This window comes from Macrosteles quadrilineatus, unplaced genomic scaffold, assembly GCF_028750875.1.
Source record: "Macrosteles quadrilineatus isolate MER2022 unplaced genomic scaffold, UCM_ALF_1.0 Scaffold_6__1_contigs__length_79288215, whole genome shotgun sequence".
Lineage (NCBI taxonomy): Eukaryota > Metazoa > Arthropoda > Insecta > Hemiptera > Cicadellidae > Macrosteles > Macrosteles quadrilineatus.
The window spans coordinates 44341743-44359896 of NW_026542599.1; the positions used below are offsets into that span (position 1 = coordinate 44341743).

The 18154-nt window shown below is 33.1% G+C and overlaps 1 protein-coding gene across 3 annotated transcripts in view; it reads left to right on the forward strand.

The window, feature by feature from the left end:
• Positions 1-3772: 3772 nt before the first annotated feature.
• Positions 3773-18154, forward strand: part of LOC128996533 (uncharacterized) — a 30140-nt gene continuing 15758 nt past the window's right edge. For 2 of the 3 annotated variants that reach the window (XM_054421919.1, XM_054421920.1), the window contains exons 1-2: positions 3776-4106; positions 11776-11935. In XM_054421919.1, the coding sequence (XP_054277894.1) occupies positions 4049-4106; positions 11776-11935 (218 nt within the window). In that variant the 5' untranslated portion in view covers positions 3776-4048. Of the gene's footprint in view, positions 4107-11775; positions 11936-18154 lie in introns of all 3 variants that reach the window. The other variant, XM_054421918.1, reaches the window with a different exon arrangement.

The following is an 18154-nucleotide window of genomic DNA, read 5'->3' on the forward strand; positions in this document are numbered from 1 at the left end:
AACATTAACTTTTGTCAATCAAAATTAATTGTCTTTATTATTTTGTAGTCTCAGATAAATCTACAGCCTGACCATACCCTTTGCGAAATTCACATGATTTACCTGTTCCAAAATATACAACCTCCTTCTTCAGAAAGCATGCACTCTAAAACGGTATTAATCTGTACAATAACCCATCCCGGTCCCTGAAGTTTGAATCAAACCATTCAAAGTTTACATTTGAAAGATAATCTCATTATTAACTTCTGATTAACTTCTCGTGTTACTGTGTCAAGGAGTTTTTGCAACCTGTAATAGAGGATGATAAGGTCAATTTGATTTTGTAAATAGATGGTAAGCATATTTGTATATTATTTTGTAAGTGTGAGTTTGTACTTTTTTCTGACTTAGCTAATGCAATTGTTTTGTTAATTTTTAGCTGAATAAACGAATTTGAAATTTGATCTAACCAAACTTACTGATAATGAGAAAATCGTATAAAGGTTTACAAATCGGAAAAAGATCTGTTCATAAAATAAAATTATAAATTCCTCAAATTTTAACAAAAGATGTACAGTTAAGAGTAATCGCATCCTAAGCAAAATCTTTGACTAAAAGTTTGTGTAACCTGTAGGCTTCGCTTCGATCTGGTTATCTCCTTGGGCATCAGCCGAGTACGCTATTCGCTACACCGCGAATTGTGCGTCACGGAGCGTCCCGTGAGCCTTGCATAAACTGGAACCCCGTACCCACATTGAGATAAATAGATTAACTGGAGCATAGATAAAACATACTCCGATTAGTCTATGACTGGAGTCACTACTTTCTGGTTGAACATTAGATAAAAATGTTTGTTTTCGGTGTTTCTTGTTGTTAGGTTGGCCGTGTGATCGGCTGGTGGGATGCACGAGACCTTGCCGAATTCCAACAGACCACCAACCCCAGTGTTGAAACCCGCGTGAAGTTGGCCCCACCATAATGAGCACAAATTATAAAAACATGTACAAAATTTGGTGCTGAATTTGTGCTTCTCAAAGGTATATATAAAAAATTGTGCTCAACAATAACACACCAAAAAGTTATAAAAACTGTTGGCTGGGCTAACTTCACGTCTAACCCGCCACCAAACGAATAAACAATGTATTATACATAGAAATTTAGTGCTCATGTTGAAATTTGTGCTACAACAATATATAGCTTTTATAATTTGTGCCCTTAAAACACCCGAGTAAATGAGGAAAACTGCTGACGGTGATGACGTCATCCGCCCCGCCACGTTGAGCAAATCGATTGAAAATGGTGTCATGATTTAGTGCTCATTTTGTGCATATATAAGTTTTATAATTTGTGCTCTTAAAACAACCCGAGTAAATGAGAAAAAACTGCCGCCGGTGATGACGTCATCCGCCCCACCACGTTGAGCAAATCGGTTGAAAATGGTGTCACGATTTAGTGCTCATTTTGTGCTACAACAATATATAGTTTTTAAAATTTGTACCCTAAAACCACCTGAGTAAATGTGTCATTGCTCACATTAAACATTGTAGCAGGAATTTTTTTATCTATGATTGCAGTAGAGGTTAGCAGTGTGGAGTGTGGGAACTGTTAATGGGGATTAGATTAAGGTATCTACAATCCTGAAATGCTATGAGAAGGGAGGAAAACAGGTCTATGACTTAGGAAATGGTGGAGGAAGTAGTAAGGCTAGCAGTGCAGAGTGTGGGAACTGTCTGTGGCATTTATGTATCTGCAATTCTAAAATGGTATAGAGAAGGAGGGCAAACAGGTCTACGACATAGGGAGTGGTGAAGGAAGTAGTAAAGGTGAGCACTGTGGAGTTTAGGAGTGGATTAATGTATCTGCAATAATTTGGCGGGGTGGATGATGTCATCACCGGCAGCAGTTTTTCCTCATTTACTCGGGTGTTTTAAGAGCCCAAATTATAAAACTTATATATTGTTGTAGCACAAAATGAGCACTAAATCGTGACACCATTTTCAACCGTATTGCTTAATGTGGTGGGGGTGGATGATGTCGATACACGCGGGTCGATACGTTGGACAGCCGTAGGTCTCGGTGGTGTAGTGGTTAGCGCACCGGGCTGATAATACGGAGGTAGCCGGTTCGAAACTTACCGGAGGCATTAACTTTTTGACTCGATTTTTTCATTATCAGCAAGTTTGGTTAGGTTATGATGGTTTCATTTTATAATTTAAAAAAATATATAATTGATTTTGAGACATTTAAAATTTTATTTTATAAACAGAACTATTTTTGTTATTAGTAAACCTTCATTCAAAATTTTCATTATCAGCAAGTTTGGTTAGGTTATGATAGTTAAATTAATTTAAATTTAACCTACAAATGACACGTTTTGACAGCGACAGTGATAGAGATAACAGATAACAATTTCCCACGAACAGTTCGGCTATGCACGGTATGATGCACGGCGCGGTGGTGGGCGGTGGCGGTCTGACGGCAAGGTCTCGTGTCCCTGTCCCTGTCGGCATTTGGCAGTCGTCGTCTCCTTCTCCTCGTCGCACAATTTGTTTTTCAGGATTAATTTTGCCAACAGTGTCATTTAGAGGCTCCTGATTGACTATAACCATTGACTATATATACCTACAGCATATATATAGCATATATATATATAGTCGTTATAGCATTGACTATATATACTGTAGGTATATATAGTCAATGCTATAACGAAGGTTTAGTAATTGAAAAATGATTTTTGTTCATAAAATAAAATTATAAATGCCTCAAATTCAATTTTATATTTTTTTTATTATGAAATTAAACCGTCATAACCTAACCAAACCAACCAAACGTGCTGACAATGAAAAAATCTAATGAAGGTTTATTAATCGAAAAAATAGTTCTGTTCATAAAATAAAATTATAAATGCCTCAAATCCTATTTTATATTTGTTTATTCTAAAATGAAACTATCATAACCTAACCAAACTAACCAGACTTGCTAATAATGAAAAATCAAATGAAGGCTTAACCGAAAAAAATATTTCTGTTCATAAAATAAAACTATAAATGGGTCAAATTCAATTTCATAATGTTTTAATTATAAAATTAAACCGTTATAACCTAACCAAACCAACCAAACTTGTTGATAATGAAAAAAATCCAATACAAAAAAAATAGTGCTATGGATGGGATTCGAACCCGGGTCCTTCGGATCATCAGCCCAGCATTCTATCCACTTCACCACCGAAGTCGTTTGCATCCACCGAGCTAAAATTATAACTGGAGGTAGCACTGCCATGGCAGAAGTCTGTCAAAAGCGTGTCGCTGATTTTGTTAGGTTGGTATAGCAGTAAGTTTTCTTATCATAGCAATGACATGGCTTCTTATAACTAGGTTGGTATAGCAGTGAGTATTTTTGTCATACTTGAATACTTTTAATACTTTAATAATTTTCTTTGAAATGGCGACCATACAAAGTAGGTATTTTAAGCCAAGTATAATAATAGTTATAATAATAATATGGCTTCTTATGACACCAGACTCACGCAAACATGGCGGCTGGCGACACGCATCTTTGACATTCAGTGCTACCTCCAGTTAGAATTATAGCTCAGTGTTTGCATCGACCGTATCGTCGCGGTAATGATGTTCCCTCAGCCAATCAGAAGTCTCAAAATAATACTGTAGGCAACACTTATCCTGAAATAAAAATTCAGCCTCCTCGTCTCGTCGACTCGTCGTCGTCGTCAGTCCCACTCCCACCACCAGTCGACCAGTCCCACCCACTCGAAGTCGAGATTTGTTTCTGTTCTGTTCTGTAGAGTGTAGTGTAGTGTGGTGAAGGAAGGAAAGGGGAAGGTCGTGTCCGATTCGTGCCGTGTCGTGCGTGTTGTTGATGTTCTCGTCTTCTACTGGACTTGTTTTCTGTTTTGTTTGAGTGTTGAGCAAGACTGACTGGACTGTAGTGTGCGTTGTGAGAGAAAAGTTGTCAAAGTGTTTTCTTGATTCTTTTAAAAGTCCACTTCTTGCGGTTTTCCCAAATAATTAATTATTCAAAGCGTTCAAGAAACCGAACTTGAATCCTCACAATGGCTATTAATCTATCCTTTGTGATGTTGACCGTCTTCGGCATTCAATTTGCACAAGGTAAGTCCCTAATAAATACAAGTGTACCAAAACCTTTAATCTCAGGCCTATTATGAATGATGACAGTAATTTAGATTAAAGACATTTGTTTAGTTTAGGAGCTCCAGACGAATTTTGAAAATAGCCTAGAATTTTTTTCTCATTGGGCCTATATTTTATGGCCCTTTTCCTCTGGCACTTTTGGGACACACGCGTAAATCATTTATTCAACACTTAGCAAATGTGTTTTTTTTTAAAAAGTTAAGTTAATAGCTACTTTCTGTGTGTTTTCCTCATTAAATGCCAATTTAAATACCTACCTTTTCCCTCTGGCACTTTTTCAGCAGTTGAAAACCGTACAGTGTTAGTTTATGTTGTAAAAAGTTCTATAATATATGTGTATACTAATAATGATATATACTGTACATGTTTGTAAAGCTAATGAAGTAAGGAATCAAAAAAAGTCATAAAGTTTATGGTAAAAATAATTTTTTACCTATAAACATACGTATATAAAATAGGCCTAATGTTTTTATATTTTAGCGATTTCTCGAGAAAAAAATTCACAGTACCTACTTAGTATACAACTTTTGTACCAAATTTGTTTACTTCAAACCAACATAATAATCTTGTAGTGTATTCAATTACCTACATAAAAATGTATAACATGTTAGAAATATTTTTTTTTTGTAGGTACGTAATAGGGACATAATAATACAATAACCGCAAATAAGTGTAAACTATAGCCTACAGTGTTTGCTTGTGTTGTGAAACATTATGTAGGCTGATGATATGTAGCCTACATATTTGTAAAGCTAATGAAGTAAGGAATCCAAAAAAGTCATAAAGTTTATGGTAAAAATAATTTTTTACCTATAAACATACGTATATAAAATAATGTTTTTATATTTTAGCGATTTCTCGAGAAAAAAATTCACAGTACTTAGTATACAACTTTTGTACCAAATTTGTTTACTTCAAACCAACATAATAATCTTGTAGTGTATTCAATTACCTACATAAAAATGTATAACATGTTAGAAATATTTTTTTTTTGTAGGTACGTAATAGGGACATAATAATACAATAACCGCAAATAAGTGTAAACTATAGCCTACAGTGTTTGCTTGTGTTGTGAAACATTATGTAGGCTGATGATATGTAGCCTACATATTTGTAAAGCTAATGAAGTAAGGAATCCAAAAAAGTCATAAAGTTTATGGTAAAAATAATTTTTTACCTATAAACATACGTATATAAAATAATGTTTTTATATTTTAGCGATTTCTCGAGAAAAAAATTCACAGTACTTAGTATACAACTTTTGTACCAAATTTGTTTACTTCAAACCAACATAATAATCTTGTAGTGTATTCAATTACCTACATAAAAATGTATAACATGTTAGAAATATTTTTTTTTTGTAGGTACGTAATAGGGACATAATAATACAATAACCGCAAATAAGTGTAAACTATAGCCTACAGTGTTTGCTTGTGTTGTGAAACATTATGTAGGCTGATGATATGTAGCCTACATATTTGTAAAGCTAATGAAGTAAGGTATCCAAAAAAGTCATAAAGTTTATGGTAAAAATAATTTTTTACCTATAAACATACCTACGTATATAAAATAATGTTTTTATATTTTAGCGATTTCTCGAGAAAAAAATTCACAGTACTTAGTATACAACTTTTGTACCAAATTTGTTTACTTCAAAACCAACATAATAATCTTGTAGTGTATTCAATTACCTACATAAAAATGTATAACATGTTAGAAATATTTTTTTTTGTAGGTACGTAATAGGGACATAATAATACAATAACCGCAAAACCGCAAATAAGTGTAAACTATAGCCTACAGTGTTTGCTTGTGTTGTGAAACATTATGTAGGCTGATGATATGTAGCCTACATATTTGTAAAGCTAATGAAGTAAGGAATCCAAAAAAGTCATAAGTATGATGGTAAAAAGTTATTTTCACCTATGATTATGTATCAATTTGAGAACGTTTTGAATTTTTTGCGCATTTCCAGAAAATAGAGTGTACAGTATTTAGTAGCCTATATAATTTTTTTACCAAATTTTTTACACCCAAACCAATATAAACATGTTGTAGTGTATTCATTTACCTTTATAAAAATGTATAACACCTTGGGTAAATCATTATATAGCATATATAGCACCTCTGAATGTCAGAATCGTCATTTTTGAACATGATGCTAACAAAATACAGTAGTAGGCCTATTTAGTATAGGCTATAACTTTTTACAAAATTTTTTACCCCCAAACAATTATAAACATGTTGTAGTTTATTCATTTACCTTTATAAAAATGTATAACACCTTGGGTATATCATTATATAGGTACAACAATCTCTGAATGTCAGAATCGTCATTTTAGGACATGATGCTAACAAAATACAACCTTTTATGAACACTATTTCACACAATTCAGTAATATTTATGCATGAAGATTACTGTTATACACACACACAACACTTCACTAACACTACGAAACTAATAACATATTTAGTAATAAATCGTGGATAAAACTATTACCGGCAACAACACAAACAAACAATGGCAATACAAGATAGCTGACAGACTGTAGCAGTAATGACTCACTTGTCGTCTACATGCGAGCATACAGAAATAACCCTGAGTGCAGGGCTGCCACTCTCTGAATCTAAATTTCTTCCTCTTCAAAATGATATACTATATGACTAGTAATAATAACTTTCACTGTATATAATTCGTATTTTCCATACTGTCACCAGACGACTGTTGGCCATTTGTTAGAAATTTCAAAAACAGCTGTTTTCATAAAATCGTACTGATTGTGCAATCAATATTTAGTTATAAATATCACTACCACAATGAAGATAAAATCAATGGCTATCCAGTGGTACCACCCGCAACATCCCAAGACGAAAATTACCCGAGCAGGGTAATGCCAAACAAGACGTGTTTTGCCAGTTCCCAAGTGTCGGCTGCAAAAGTCGTACCGCGCCAAAATTTCATTTGATTTCTAATCGTCGTGACATTGTTATATACCTGCTACAGGGATTGTTTATGTAATCAAATGAAAGTTCAGAATGTGATCTTTCGAATGGTATATATATTATTCTCATCTGAGTTGATTGTAAGTGTTTTTTTACCGTTAAAAAAATTTCGGCCCATACCGTCACCAGACGACATTGGCCATTCTAAGCATCAACGTCATACCGTCACCAGGCGACGGTTGGCCACTGCTAGGGTTAAGTGTACGCCTGGGGCAAGTGGACTTCCACCTAACTTAATAATAAATTTGGGTATTTATTCCGTATAGGTGCCTCCAAACAAATTTTTTATTTTTATATCTTACTTTATAGTTTTTTACCTCCTGAATCCAAATGGCCTACCATTATTCCATTATATACCATTTCACCGCTCTAATGAATATTTCTCAAGATATCGCCGTTAAAACATACAACATTATACGATAAACAAGGTAGAATGGATAAGTTAACATTTACAAGTGGAATGAACTGGGGGTAACTAAGCCTACAGCTGACTGTTTTCAACCACACGACAAGCAACTGGAACTGGAAGTAACAACTTTTGAACTTTATTAACTCACTCTGAATTATGCCTTTGACGTCATTTTACTTACAACTAGAACTCAAAACAAAAATACTCATACTCATATCATGTGCTGTGTAGTGCTAGTCAGCTACGCCGTTACAAGTCCAGGGTCCAGGTTAAGTGAAGAAAGTAACATGGTTGACGAGAAGAAGAACATCGTTGATTAAACATGATAACATCGTTGTAGAAACATTTCAAGTGATTCTGTAGTCAATAATGTTTTCTATAATAGTAATTTCGTCACATTATGGAGATATAGATGAACTGGTGGACTAATTACATACTGTAGTTCTTATTCAGGTATGACAGGTTGGTAGGTCGTGCTGTATGTGAATTGGTGACTGCATTAAGTTTTTTGAAACTAGGTTAGATTAGGAAGGTAAAGTTTTGGTTATAATGTATCGAGTTGTTAGTTTATGTCGCCTGCAGACTGTTTTTGTAAAATTAAAATCCTGAGAAAAAGTTTTTTCCCCATAGTGTTCTGTTCCCATAGTCCGATCATGCTGGTTCGCGAACTCGTTCGAATAGACGTAGGTTTACACGTTTGTACCAAATTTCATCAAAATCGGATGATTTTTGCTCGAGTTATCCGGCTAATGGACACACACACATATTTATAAAGACCGCCACACTTCTCCCCACCGCCGGACGTATAGAAGGCAAGGTTTCATTAATATTAGATCTATTAAACACCATTTGATTGAGGTTTTTTGATTGACTATATGTGACCAAAATAAAGATCCAGCAGGACCAACAACCATCTTAAAAAAAAATGAGAAAGAAAATCCTTGGGTGGCCATAAACAAAGTTTTGAGAAAATTAAATCTCTTGGAACCGACAACAACCAATGTGAAGGACATACAACATCACCCCCCAAACTGAATGAAGCAATATTTTAACTTTTTTATGAGCACAACCAAAGTAGAACAAAAAACACTAAACAAGTAAAAAAAGTTGTATATAAAGTTGTTATAAAAGTAGTTTTATAACAAGTATAAAAGTTGTACTTTAAGAACATGTTTTTCAAACAGCTTTTGTATGTGAAATTTCCAACATTCTTTATTAAAATAAAAGTGGTTCAATAAATGTATAAATAAGCTAAAATTATTTATTGCAAAAAAATGTGTGTAAACTGAATTTAAAAAATTGGTGTAAGTTAAACCTGAATGAAAATAATCAGATAAAAGTTTTCTTCTTCTTTTTAAATTTCACAAAGACAAGACATTTGAAAGAAAAAGCTATAGGCCTACATTACTTTAAAGTAGGGAAGTTTATATTAAATAAGATAATTACTTAGGCCCTATACCTCTATAAATTAATCTTTAAGCTACCAACAGTACTTAGCTGCCTTGGCCGAGCTTATGGGTTTATTGTGATTTTCATGATGTTTGTTTCCCTTGTCTGTGCTGTAACTTAGCAAGTAAATCTCAAAGATGAAATTCTTAAAGCAGTATAAACAATTAAAGAGGGGTTTTGGGTACAAATTTCAGATTTTTAAACTTTCCCTACAACAAAAATATTTATTGAGACTCAAAATTGAATTTTTCAAAAAAATTCTGTTTTTGAAAAATGATAACTTTTAAAGGAATTAAGTCTCAGGGTTGATATTTGAAACACAAACAGAGTTGCTACACACAAAAAAGTCAAGTCTGAGATTTTATTCGTTCCAACGGTTACACCTTCAAAAGTTGAAACTTTTCCGTTTTCTTAAGAACTCATGAGATTGGTTGAATAGGCCTACTGTTTTTGATACACATTTCAATAAACAATTATTTAAATGAAAACTACTGTTCCGAGCTAAGACAACAATTGGTATTGCCTCAAATGAGGACATTAAATATGCTTCCTTTCAATACCTAAATCGTTTCTTAAATATGAAAAAAACTGTTTTTATGCGTAGGCTATTTGACATTTTCAAAATAGTTTTTCTCAAAATGAACCCTTTCCATTAGCAAAATTTCACAGTCCTATTTAGCATTAACAAAAAAAATCGTAGATGCATGGGACCTTTATTTAATTGAATTATGTTTAGACATAGCCTATTATGTAATGTTTAATGGCGAGATAAACAATTTGAATTTGACTTGCACCAAGTGATTCGGAATTTAATAATAAATTCAAATATAAGTTATATTAACTTAATATCTAAAACTCCCAACAAGAGGTCCCTATTCGCTTTCCACATCACAAGTTATTTGGGCCTAAAACCACTTCGGATAGCCTTAGGGCTCAGATAGTCGAGAGTTTAAATACTGTACTAACTTATTAGAGCTTCAAAACAGAAAAAATAGTTTCCATGGAAGACGATATTATTTCCTTGGATAGAATGGAGAAGCTTGAATTACTTTTAAAACATAATCGTTAAAGTTTACAATTTTTTAACGAATTTCTCTGTTAGCTATTGCCGTAGGTAAGACCTAGGCCCGGGACTGATTTACTTTTTAATTTTGATGTCCCCAGAGGCCAAAAACACCATTCGTTCAAATTTTTATATTTATGGATACGTCCGTGATCGTTGATATGAGATATCATTGATCGTAGGTTTTTCTTTTTTTCTTTAGAGAGTCCATTCACAGGAGGTACTTTAATGGCTGAAGACTGAAGTGTCCATCGTAAAACCCTTTTTTCAAAACATATATACCGGTAACCTTAGTGAAACTCTTCCAATCCCAAAAATGCAGCTTTGGTAAGGACCTTTCCAAGCTGATCTTTAGTAAAAAAAGCCATTGAACCTCAGATAGTTCAAGCTTCTTAGTACCTATTCAAACAGGCTAGACGACTAGTTTGAAATCAAAAAAATCTTCCGGCTGTATTTAAGTCTTTCAGGAAAGGGGTTTTTGTCTCTGGCCTCTACCATGACTTAAATTAAATCATCTGCTGGGGGTTGTTTTGCAGTATTCATGCCCTGGTTTCCTTCATAGGATAAACCTACTGTATGCTTTGCCTTTTCTTGGATTTAGTTTCATAGCATCCTTCACATTTTTTCCCACTTTTTCCTGAGTTTGTTTGAGACACTACAGCTCTTACTTCCACTGCAGCTCCACAGCAAAGTCGGGACTGTTCATTTCACTCATTGTAACTTTTTAATGGACAAATAAACAATAGTAAACGTTGATCTTAACACAACAACACTTCAGTCTGCATAAAACGTAAAGAAAGCAACAGGTGCCGGGTTGTTCCTTAGCTTGTATTTCTTATATTCCACATAGCACACATTTCATTTCAGCGCTGCGTTCAGTTGACACTCAGCCTAAGCTATCTATCAGAATTTTTTGGAACTATAAAGGATTTTTTCACTAAATAGTGTGGTTATCATTGTGTTTGACATTGGTTTATAGCACACATTTTAATACTTAACCACAAATGTGATTTTTTTTGCGCTTAGCACGGTTTTCATTTCACCTCTTCATTAAAGGAGTAAAATAGAACTTTGGCAGCAGCGCTTCCTATGAGTGGCTAATTCAACAATGTTCTTTTGTAATAGAACAAGGATACAACTAGTCCATATAGAAGGGATAACTACTTCAGTTTTCAAAAGTAAATGGTCAAATATATTGTTTGAGCCTCACACGTTCCATAAAAAACCTTAGTGTATATTAAATGGAAATTAGGTACAGTTGTAATGGTAATTGTTTGATCATTTACTATTTTTTGTAGTTTAGGTGCAGTGGTAGAAAATTATGGTTATGGTAGATGTGTAACTATTTCATAGGTAGGCCTATAGTAGATTCAAAGAACCAAATTGTCCAAAACCGAGTCCTCCCTCATTGCAAACGCAGAACACGAATATAACTGCAATAAACGTGTTACACTTGAGTATGCCAAATCCATGTGAAGGTCGGGTACTTTGTTAGCATAAAATAAATCTTGTGCCTACAAGGATTAGCAAAAATTTCACGCAGTTGGTTTAGTGGGAGTTCTAATTTAGCATGAATTTTTAGATGTTTGGCACTATATCTATCACATAAAGTTGCTGATTTTGAGTTCATTGAAAATAACAGCTTACATTTTCCACTCATTTTAATTAACTTAAGCTCCATGAGGTGAACTGTTGTTTTTCAGCCATGGACTGCTCGCTGGGTACCAGTAAGAATGTGATAGAACAGCTGATCAGGACGTGTCCGCGACCCCTCATCGACTCCGAGCAGGAGTCGTACTGTTGCTGGAGTCCCAGCGGAGACCGAGTCACCTGTTGCAATCTCACGGACTTTGTGTTTAACAGGTCAGTTTACTAATCAACTCCAACGCTAATTTTAGCATGAAATTTAAAGTTGTTAGTGTGGTATTTTATCAATGGTAAATAACAATAGGGATTTTTCCGTTAATTCACTACCACCTTGTTTTAGCGAATTTCCCTATAAGTAGCTATTACCGTAAGTCTCATTGTAAGACTTGAGCCCGAGACTCAGGTACTCTTGTAACCTAATGTTATTTAAATAGATTTACTTGTATATAAATTCAGGCAAATGGAAATAACTTAGACCGTAACTTAGACTCACCGTAACATTACTTCACTCTGTCTTCAGATGACGTAAAAAAAAGGCTGCAGTCAAAACTAACCACCCTTCTTCGAAACCATAAATTCATTATGACTTACAAATTACTTTGATTACTATTGGCTTGAGTGAAAGGATGTTTGAGTTTTGTATTAAGCTACAAAAATATTGTTTTATAATTATCGCGGCTAATAATGTAAAAAATAATTTTCAAAGCTTTCTTCTGATGGCATATAAAAAATACTTGCTTTTTTACAACAAACTAAGTTATTATTCCATTAAATTTTAGCCTAAACTACAGGTGTATAAGAAAGAACCACTGTTGTAAAGTAGCAATTAGCATATGAATGGACATACTTTGTTGCTATCTGAATCAAACAATTAAAAACACCCTCTGAGACACTTTTGATATTGCATATGCGTGTTGTTATCAATTAAGCCTAGAATCTAGTTACCAAATAAATTCATTTGTCTTTAATTTAAAATTCATTTAGGTAGAATAATTCCTCCCAGTTGTCAAAAAGTTACTTAAAAACAATGGCAGTTGGAAAGGTAGCAGCAGCAAGAGTAGCAGCTGGTGTAGACCAGACCTACAGGATAGGGTGGGGGAAGGGGGGAGGTATTCAACAGTTGTGGTCTTCATAGCCATGACATCATTTCACCATTGTGTCCGTCTCAAGGCCACATACACCAGACGTTTGCCTGTTCAACTTTGTGTTTTTGGCACATTCTGACTGTCATTTTGACTTTTGAAAGATTTTGCAAAAATATTTTACACTCACTACAATAATTTTATTTATTTTTTATATAATACAATAGATTGGTTTGGGAACCAGCTTGATATGTTTTTGAATGAGTTTTGAAAGACTTCAAACATATATTTTGACCTTTCAGTTCAGATTAATTATACTTAGAACTAGACACAATATTGTTAGATTTCTTCCGTTTGTTCATTGAATTTAATTTTTGCCCTGCAAGTGTTTTATTGACTATTTCCTTTCACTCTAAGTCCTATAATGTTGTCGGTGGAAATTTAAAAGACAGTTCTGAATCTGAACACAGTGATGACATTTAGTCATTATGGCTATCAATTAAAATTAATGATGCTGACTAATGAAAGCCATTAGATAGTAAAATTCAGATTTAAAATGTTATCTTGAAAAAAATCTCCAGACAAATTGGAAATTGGATTGACATTTTTTTAGCTTCTGTTTGAATTCATTTTTATATTTCCCCTTTATAAAAGTTGATAAATGTTGCAAAAAACTTAGCATACTGCTTAGGTTTTCTTTTTAAAAAAAAAAACATCTCAGGGTTTGCTGTGATAAGTTTTATTTTAAATTTAGGTTACAGTCAGAAGTATTTTGTATGACCAACTCATTACATTAAAATCCAAATATGAATTAAATTTTACTTAAACTTTAATACCAAGGGTGGTATTTAATAAATATTAAAAACTTAACTAGGCTATTTAAGACTAAGTATGTAGGCCTATCAAAATTAAAAGTTCAAAAATTTGTTTTATGTAGATTAGTAGTCACAACTGGTATACAAGGCCTTATGTCCAATGACAATTTTTTAATTTTCAAAACTCATCCACCTGTCAGAAGAGAAAGTGTTAAAAGAGAAATCACTCAGATGATTTTGTCACAGTGTTACCAAAACACAGCGTAGGAAGTTAGAAAGTGAATCGTGGGATTACCAAGTTACCAAGGACATCGGTCGCTGCCCTTGGCACAAAACGTGTCCGGGACCTTATGTGAACCAATTATGACTTACTCATTAATATATTGAGTTGTCCAAAGAGTTGCCAAAAATAGTACATATTACGGTTACATACATATTATTCTGATTTTAATAGTACATTAATCGTAGATTTTCTAATGTTGTAATGTAAATGTAACTAAACTTTATTAGAAAATTGACACATACCCTCTTTTTCTTGTAAATTATTGTCACCAGGGTGGAACAATGCTGATATATATTAATTTTTATTAAAGTACTTTTTCAAACAACTAGGAGAATATAAAACTGTAACAGGATAAAAACATCTTTTTTATGGGATTTTACAAAGATCATGAGAGTCATAAAGCGTTTTAATAGTTGTAAGTCTATGTTATAAGTCATCATCATCATTGTTAGTATAAATCATAATAGTTGCACAAAATATTTCCTCTACCAAAACCATTACAAATAGTCTTCATAATCCCTTTTTTGACTGAAATTATTTTTAGCGAATTTCCCATATAGGGAATAAGCTATTACCGTAGGTCTCATGGTAAGACCTAGACCCGGGACCGATTTACTTTTTCGTTTTGAGGTCCCCAGAGGCCAAAAACAATATCCGTTCAAATTCATATATTTATATATGTGTCCGTTAGCGCGATAACTCGAGCAAAATTGATCCGATTTTGATGAAATTTGGTACAAACGTGTAAACCTACATTTATTCGAACGAGTTCGCGAACTAGCATAATCGGACCATGGGATCAGGGGTTTATGGGGGGTTTTATGGGGTAAAAATGGGTTTTTCTCATTTTTGACCCTAAAAACTTTAAATTTCTAAAATTCTCTCTAGACCATTTTGAAGAGCTTAAAAAAACAAACAATATAGTATATTGAAGTGTTATTGAATGTTCATTGACTACGGAGAAAATTTAAAAAATTGTAAATTTAAAATTCTTAGGCCTATGTTATTCTTATGGAGAATAAATAAACTGTTCTAGTTTGCTTGTTTATGGATATATTTTAATCAAATTTGGCAATTTGGTTTATTTCATACTAAGCTATCAATATTTCAATTGAAAAAACACACCTCAACATCTTCCCCGTAGCAGCAAACCTAACTAGTCACTAAAATTAATGTTATTTAAATAGGAAATAAATCTGAAAATTCATAGGGAATATTTTAGTAGAAATCAAGCCGGGTAAATGGAAATTCGCTTAGTATGCAGGTTTGCTGCGACGGGGGTATTTAAATTTGTCTACATAAAATACTTTTGACCTGCTATTCCACATAAGTCTTTTGATATTTTGTCTGATGTGACAATAAGTATTTGTTTAACTATATACTGTAATTCTATCTACAAATAGCCTACTTTTAAACATGTTTGGTCACAATTGATATTGTGGAAACTAAACCATGTAAATAATAATTGATTGTTATCTATATAGCTAAAACTATAGACTTGAAAAACACTTAATTAAAAAAAAATCTACTTATTCTTTAAGACAACAAAGCGCGCACTTTATGTGTTTTTAAGATGAATATAAACACATTATCTAAGCGCAAAATTTAGCTTAATATTCTCCTTCTACAGCATAATTACATCAATTTATTTGCCTGCAACACATAGTATTTAGTTTGCTTAGCTGATACCAGTACCTATTTCCTTTAAAGAAAAATTTGAATTTAGAAAAAATCCCACTTTATATTCGTCCCAACAATCTTCTTTGGGCATAATTAATATTGTGGTATATCATCTCACTTAGCAATTCAAATTTTCTCTAAATAAATATAATAGTCATTGATGACTGTGAGTGTTAGAATGAAAGTTTAGTACATACATGTGCTGTTGCTGTTAGTCATGGTTGTAAGAATAGGGCATGTACTCTTTCCTGTGAGAGTTATTACGTAAGCGTCTAAATAACCGTAACTGTAGGTTTGTTCAACTTCCACGTAACTGACATCAGTTTTGACGTGGTTCATGGTTCAATTATACAACGTATTAGTTTTGGTAATAAAAGCGTCAACGTTTTTGTTCAATATTTGAAACAGAAATGTTGGTTTAACCTTCATATTCATAAAGAAATTTGTTTGGATTTCCTTTTTGTTATATTTTACCACACGGAATATCAGTGTCACTGAGTTTTTTATGTGAAGCATGTTTAGGTAGTAATTAGGTAGTAATTTTTAACGTAGTAAAAATATTCATAGTTAGACCTACTTATTTATTTTGTTATCTTAAAAAAATGTTTTTTAAGGTATTTTCACTCTTATAGGTAAAATATTCACAACTGTAATTTGATTTGTCAAAGATTTTTATTCAAAGAAAAAATCGTAAATCTTAGAAATTTGTCCAATACAAGTTAAATGCTAAATTTTGCACAAGTATCCAATGTTTTTGGCGTGTTTTCTCAATTCCTTTTACCATTAGGGCCTATATGACCACAGAATATAGAGATTTGGAAGATACAAAAATTAAATCCCCCCCCCCTTATTCTATGTTGTAATTTTTTTTATAAGTAGGCCTAATCAATATAATTTTAGAGATCTGTTTATGGGTTTAAAAGAGAATATATTTTTTTCTCTGAACTAACCATCATTATACTGTATTGATGGCTCAATTCAACTATGTTCATTTTGAAAAAAAAAAAAAAAAAAACTGGTAACACATAAACTTTATGGAGATGGTGTATGTCTGGTTCTATCAGCGGTCTTTGAATACAAAAAAGCTACAACTGATATTGATGGGATGTCAAAAGTCAAAGGTTTAATAAACAACACTAATAAGCTCTTGGTCATAATCATTTGTTTGAAATACAAGGTTTATGTGGCAGTTTCATACAGCCTTAGTTCTCCAGTCTAAACAGCTGTTGTTTGTTTACAAGTCCGTGAGTTGTGTGTTGAGCTCTAGTGCTCTGTCAACAATGTGACATTGATCACTCCAGGCACATTAGCTTAGCTCCATTCCCCCCTGCCACACCCTCTTTATGTTTCTATCAGATTATCAAATAACATTAGAGAGAAAGTCCAGCTATTTGTTGGCAAAAAATACACGTTTGTGTTGGCAAGTGGATGGATATATAATTTTTCTTTTTAAATACATTTTATTTAACTTAAAGTATAAAACGCAAAAAAAAACACAGCATTGAGCTCCGGCTGGCAAAGCATTGGACATTTTTAAGCTTTAAAAGTGGTGCATCGTCAAGAATAAACATGTGATTTTTTAATGTAGTACAATCATAAATCGGTTGAAAAAGTACTAAGAGGGCTCCACCCTCTGGCTGTTTACCACATGATTCTGCAAAAAAGAACCTCCTGGCATTATTAAAGTGTTTATCGAGTTGAAATAAACTGTAAAGTATTTTCAAAGATCCAAACTATGCACTGGCTGAACTGAAACTACATAATTGTTTAAGTATTTACATAAACATTTTGAAAATCCGTAAATTAGTCTTTTTCACATGCAATTTTAACTTCAAAATATAGTTAAACATTATTCTTGCTCCACCCACTGCAAGCTCTGATATGTTAAGAGCACAACAAGTGCACAATCATTGGAAACAAATTAGTTTTAGAATGTTAAAAGCTTGTACCATGTTTGTACAGCATGTTTAGCCGCCATCTTGAATTGACCGGGTAGAACCCTCTTAAGTAACAAACTAAGTAACATAAAGTATATCAGCATAATTTAACTGCAGAAAATTGTAGGCCTATGAACTACAAAATAAGGACTGAAACTTATTGGGAATGGGAATAATATGATTTGAATATTAATCATTCATTAAGCCAGACATACCTATATTTACATAACTAAACTGGTACAACATAAGTAGAAAAAAAATACAACAAAAACTTTAAAATATTAAAAAAGATAAACTTAAATGGGAGTTGAAAATTTTTTTTACTAATGGTAATGCATAATATCCGTAATACTCCCTTAACACCTTTAAAATATTGTTTTTATTACGTTTGGCATTTCTGCTAGGATGTATGTCATTCTTAAACACTGATTGCAGAACACTGACGAAGGATGAATCACTCACTTAGTGTTATCAGCTTGTAGTTTATCTGTATGACTTTCTCAGTAAGATTGCTAATGCTGCAATCTCACAAATTACTGTGGTATATTGCCTAGATAACAGACAAACACTGTGTCATGGAGAATAGTGAATTCTGCTGAGAAGAGCTAGAGATTGTAGTACAATTACTTGTTGATTGG